At 45.0% G+C, this 5,201-nt stretch overlaps 1 protein-coding gene across 3 annotated transcripts in view; it reads left to right on the top strand.

The window, feature by feature from the left end:
• The window catches only part of STAG1 (STAG1 cohesin complex component), a 418,116-nt gene extending 413,221 nt beyond the window's left edge, over positions 1-4,895 (top strand). For all 3 annotated transcript variants that reach the window (XM_017874840.1, XM_017874839.1, XM_017874841.1), the window contains 2 exons: positions 1,765-1,939; positions 4,559-4,895. In XM_017874840.1, the coding sequence (XP_017730329.1) occupies positions 1,765-1,939; positions 4,559-4,673 (290 nt within the window). In that variant the 3' untranslated portion in view covers positions 4,674-4,895. The remainder of the gene's footprint in view (positions 1-1,764; positions 1,940-4,558) is intronic.
• Positions 4,896-5,201: the final 306 nt, after the last annotated feature.

The following is a 5,201-nucleotide window of genomic DNA, read 5'->3' as shown; positions in this document are numbered from 1 at the left end:
AAAAAAAAAAAAAAAAAAAAAAAAAACTTTAGGTAATATTTTATCAGGATAGTTTATAAATAATGCTTTAATCTGCTCAAATCTTTATAAACCATCTTAGCCAGTGGCTTACGCCTATAATGCCAGCATTCTGGGAGGTCGAGGTGGGCTGATTACTTGAGGTCAGGAGTTCCAGATCAGCCTGGCCAACATGGTGAAACCCATCTCTACTAAAAATACAAAAATTAGCTGGGCGTGACAGCAGATGCCTGTAATCTCAGCTACTTGGGAGGCTGAGGCAGGAGAATCACTTAAACTTAGGAGGTGGAGGTTGAAGTGAGCCCAGATCGTGCCACTGCACTACAGCGTGCGACAGAGTGAGAGTCTGTCTCAAAAGAAAAGATCTTTGGCTGGGCGCGGTGGCTCAAGCCTGTAATCCCAGCACTTTGGGAGGCCGAGACGGGTGGATCACGAGGTCAGGAGATCGAGACCATCCTGGCTAACAAGGCGAAACCCCGTCTCTACTAAAAAATACAAAAAACTAGCCAGGTGAGGTGGCGGGCGCCTGTAGTCCCAGCTACACGGGAGGCTGAGGCAGGAGAATGGCGTGAACCCGGGAGGCGGAGCTTGCAGTGAGCTGAGATCCAGCCACTGCACTCCAGCCTGGGCGACAGAGCGAGACTCCATCTCAAAAAAAAAAAAAAAAAGAAAGAAAAGATCTTTATAAACTGTTTTCATAAGTTCTGAAGGAAAAACAGTTCCTAGCCCCTGGAAAACTTAAGTTTTACAGAGACAGTTTATACACATGACAAATTATATACCTGCTAATACAGGATAGTATATAATTAAGTCCTAAGTGAGTAAGAATGTATTTCCTCTAGAAATTAAAAGAGAAGGCTGGGTTTGGTGGCTTATGCCTGTAATCTCAGCAGTTTGGGAGGCCGAGGCAGGCGGATCACCTGAGGTCAGGAGTTCAAGACCAGCCTGGCCAACATAGTGATACCCTATCTCTACTAAAAATACAAAAATGAGCCAGGTGTGGTGGCAGTCACCTGTAATCCCAGCTACTCGAGAGGCTGAGTCAGGAGAACCGCTTGAACCTAGGAGGCGGAGGTTGCAGGGAGCCGAGATCACGCCACTGCACTCCAGCCTGGGCGACAGAGCGAGACTCCATCTTAAAAAAGAGAAAAAAAAATGTTAAGTGGGGGATTGGGTGGGGGTAATCAGGGAAGGCATCCCTGAAGGACACAGAGGCATGAAAATGGTGAACCTCTCAACCCATCTCCACATATATAACTTGGCAAGAAGTTATTGACCAGTGTCTAGTTATACAAGGGGATTTGCTTATTTCTCCACAAAAGCCAGTCAGACTTTAATTGCTACTGCCTGAGACCCCTATGAGGCCCAGGAAATAGGCCCTTTATTGCTTGAGCAAACTCTGGCTGGCTGCAATCTTCCCCTTCTAGGATGAATGAATCTTGAGAGATGGAGGGACTTAAAGAGATGATGATGTGATGATAGCTAACATTCAGTGGTTACATACATTACCTCATTTAGTCCCTACAACTTCGTGAGGTTAGGTAATGATGTCCCCATTGTATATATGAGAAAACTCAACTTTGGAAGTTTAATGACTTGTACAGAGTCATAGAAGTCAGTGGTGGAACTGAGATTTGAAGTAGATAGTCTAACTGCATAGCCACAGTCTTCACAAGTCTGTGCTATAACTGCCACCAGAGTTCACTCCACCCACAACATTCTGTGACCTTAAGTGGAATTTTACAGATGAGAGTCTGGATAACACATGGCTAAACAGGACTGACACCATGATTCAGACCCCTGGCCCCCTGCCAGCACCACAACTCACGTCCACTGTACTGCGGGAGAACAGCCGGCCCATGGGAGACCAGATTCAAGAACCTGAGTCTGAACATGGTTCTGAACCAGACTTTTTACACAAGTAAGTAGCAAAAATTTGTCTTCTTGGCAAAAAACCTTTAAAGAAAGTATAAAGAAAGTAAAACTATTTAAGAAAAACTTTATTTGTTCATCGGAACATATTGCTGGTCAGTTCATGATAAAAGAAGCCACAAACAGAGGGTAAACACTTTATGTGAGAAGAGCTATACAAAGACTGCAAACATTATTGAAGATACCAGTTCCTGGAAGTTCACAGATCTTTAAATGTATGGTGTCTCACCAAGTGCTAATTTCAGCTGGCATTTGCATTTTCATTGGGCAGGTCTGTTTCTTCTCAGGGACTTGCCAAGAAATGCACGTTACTTCCTAGGCAAGAAAACCTGTAAGAGCCTATGTTAAGTTGTCAGTAGTCTGAACACCAAATAGACTATATGACCTTTATCATCCATTTAATTAATCTTTTGTCTTGTTACATTTATATTTTAAACTCAAACTTCTCATGGATTAAGAATTTTTAAGATCTTACTTGATAAATTCTGAGAATAGTTGCCCTCAAAGAGAGAATCAAGGTCTTACCTTTTCTCCATGCTAGTAATTAAAATGTTTTCTAGTAGACAGGCCTCTGCAAACTGTAGAGAAAGCAGAGGGTGATGGTGTGTTTTGTTTATAAAAATCTTTTATTGTTTTCCATCCAACTTTGAAATTCTCTGAGCTCCTAACTTGTGTTTCTGTGTATGGTGGGGTAATGCTGTGAATTACTCTGATGGATAAGAGGGAGAACTCTCACTTGTACTCAACAAATTTAGTTAGGTTGAAAATAGAAAAAGACAGTGTTAGAAGTATCAAATCCTGGATTTTCATAAGACCTCTTTGCTCTAAGGGATCAGCCTTCAAACCCAAGAGGATACTCACTGTCACCCATAGTATAACTGGGCTTTCTTGTGCTGCCAAGTATCCTAGAAGGTGGTTTGCCTTATGGCAAGCATCCCAAGATGGGTGAGCTAACCAATATCCCCACCCCTCTTCCTACAGGGTGGGTTTCTTCTTATTTTAGCAGCCTGCCTTTGCTCTCTGACCTTACCATTTGTCAGTCCCTGTGGCCATGGTCTGCCTTCTTTTCCCTGCTCCAGGTTTATAGGTTTAATCAAGGTGGTGGCCCCACATGATATAAAGACAGCTTGGAAACAAGTTCATGTGACAGTTTGTATTGGCTAAAAAGGCACTAAAGTGAGGCCAGTCGCAGTGGCTCAAGCCTGTAATCCCAGCACTTTGGGAGGCCGAGACGGGCGGATCACGAGGTCAGGAGAGCGAGACCATCCTGGCTAACACGGTGAAACCCCGTCTCTACTAAAAAAATACAAAAAACTAGCCGGGCATGGCGGCGGGTGCCTGTAGTCCCAGCTACTCGGGAGGCTGAGGCAGGAGAATGGCATAAACCCGGGAGGCGGAGCTTGCAGTGAGCTGAGTTCCGGCCACTGCACTCCAGCCTGGGCGACAGCGAGACTCCGTCTCAAAAAAAAAAAAAAAAAAAAAAAAAAAAATTCACTAAAGTTTCCTGGCTAGGCATGGTGGCACATGCCTGTGATCCCAACTATTCAGGAGACTAAGGAATGAGAATTGCTTGAACTCGGGAGGCAGACATTGCAGTGAGCCAAAATCGCGCCACTGCACTGCAGCCTGGGTGACACAGACTCTGTCTCAACACCACCACAAAAGAAAATTAGCCAGTTATGGTGGTGCATGCCTGTGGTCCCAGCTACTTGGGAGGCTGAGATGAGAGCATCACTGGAGACTGGGAGCCAGAGGTTGTAGGGAGCCGAGATCATGCCACTGCACTCCAGCCTGGGTGACAAGAGTGAGACCCTGTCTTAAAAAAAATTCCTGGCCGGGCGCGGTGGCTCATGCCTGTAATCCCAGCACTTTGGGAGGCCGAGGTGAGTGGATCACAAGGTCAGGAGATAAAGACCATCCTAGCTAACACGGTGAAACCCTGTCTCTACTAAAAATACAAAAAATTAGCTGGGTGTGGTGGTGGGCACCTGTAGTCCCAGCTACTCTGGAGGCTGAGTCAGAAGAATCCCTTGAACCGGGGAGGCAGAGGTTGCAGTGAGCCAAGATCATGCCCCTGCACGCCAGCCTGCATGACAGAGCAAGACTCCATCTCAAAAAAAAAAAAAAAAAAAGAAAAAATCCTCAGAGGCATATTTACACACACTTCCATGTGCCAGTAAGTTTAGAGTACAAGTGCAGATTTGACTCCATAAAGACTGAGGAAAAGCTGCTATATTCTTCCTTGTTGAATTCTGGAGAACTTTCACCTGCCAAGCCAACATAATTTGTTAGTTAGGGGTCTGCTGTCCACCTAGGTACACCTGTGAGTGGGGCACCAGCCCAAGACAGAGGTCTTGAGAGCCCTTGTTTGGCAGAGATTTGGTTGATAGTTTAAGCATCTAACAATTAGCCTCAGCCAGCTTCTCTTGGAGACTTACAGATATCTTTGGGCAACTTACTGCCTTTTTAATAAAAAGGCACCAGAATAAATCCAACTAATTCCTACTGCATGGGATTAAGTAAACCTACCTTGGCTTTCTTAGCATGGGGCTCATTAGCTAAATTCATCATCTGCTGCTACAAAATTAATAATAGTACCCTCTCTTAGTCCTCAGATGCAGATCTCTTGGTTAGGCCAGCCGAAGTTAGAAGACTTAAATCGGAAGGACAGAACAGGAATGAACTACATGAAAGTGAGAACTGGAGTGAGGCATGCTGTGTAAGTGTTACATTGAGTGTCACAAGAACATAACTATGTGATGCCCATCATTTTGTGAAATGACTTGGGTATCTTTGATGTTCGGTCTTAGGAGTTAAAATTACAATTCGTGATATGCTATGCAGCATAGGATAGGAAAGGAGGATGTGAGTTCTTCACACTTTCAGCATTTAAATCCTAGCTCTGCCACTTGGCAGCTGCATGGCCTTGGGCAAGCTCTAAAACATCTGTGCTGGCTAGGCGTGGTGGCTCTGCCTGTAATCCCAGCACTTTGGGAGGCAGAGGCAGGCAGATCACTTGAGGTCAGGAGTTCAAGACCAGCCTGGCCAACATGATGAAATCCCATCTCTACTACAAATACAAAAAATTAGCCGAGCATAGTGGCGGGCGCCTGTAATCCCAGCTACTCGGGAGGCTGAGGCAAGAGAATCGCTTAAATCCAGGAGGTGGAGGTTGTAGTGAGTCGAGATCACACCACTGCATTCCAACCTGGGCAACAGAGCAACACTGTGTCTCAAAAAAAACAAAAAAA

Source organism: Rhinopithecus bieti, unplaced genomic scaffold, assembly GCF_001698545.2.
Source record: "Rhinopithecus bieti isolate Rb0 unplaced genomic scaffold, ASM169854v2 scaffold_9203, whole genome shotgun sequence".
NCBI classification, from domain to species: domain Eukaryota; kingdom Metazoa; phylum Chordata; class Mammalia; order Primates; family Cercopithecidae; genus Rhinopithecus; species Rhinopithecus bieti.
This window is presented reverse-complemented; position numbering and strand designations above follow the sequence as displayed.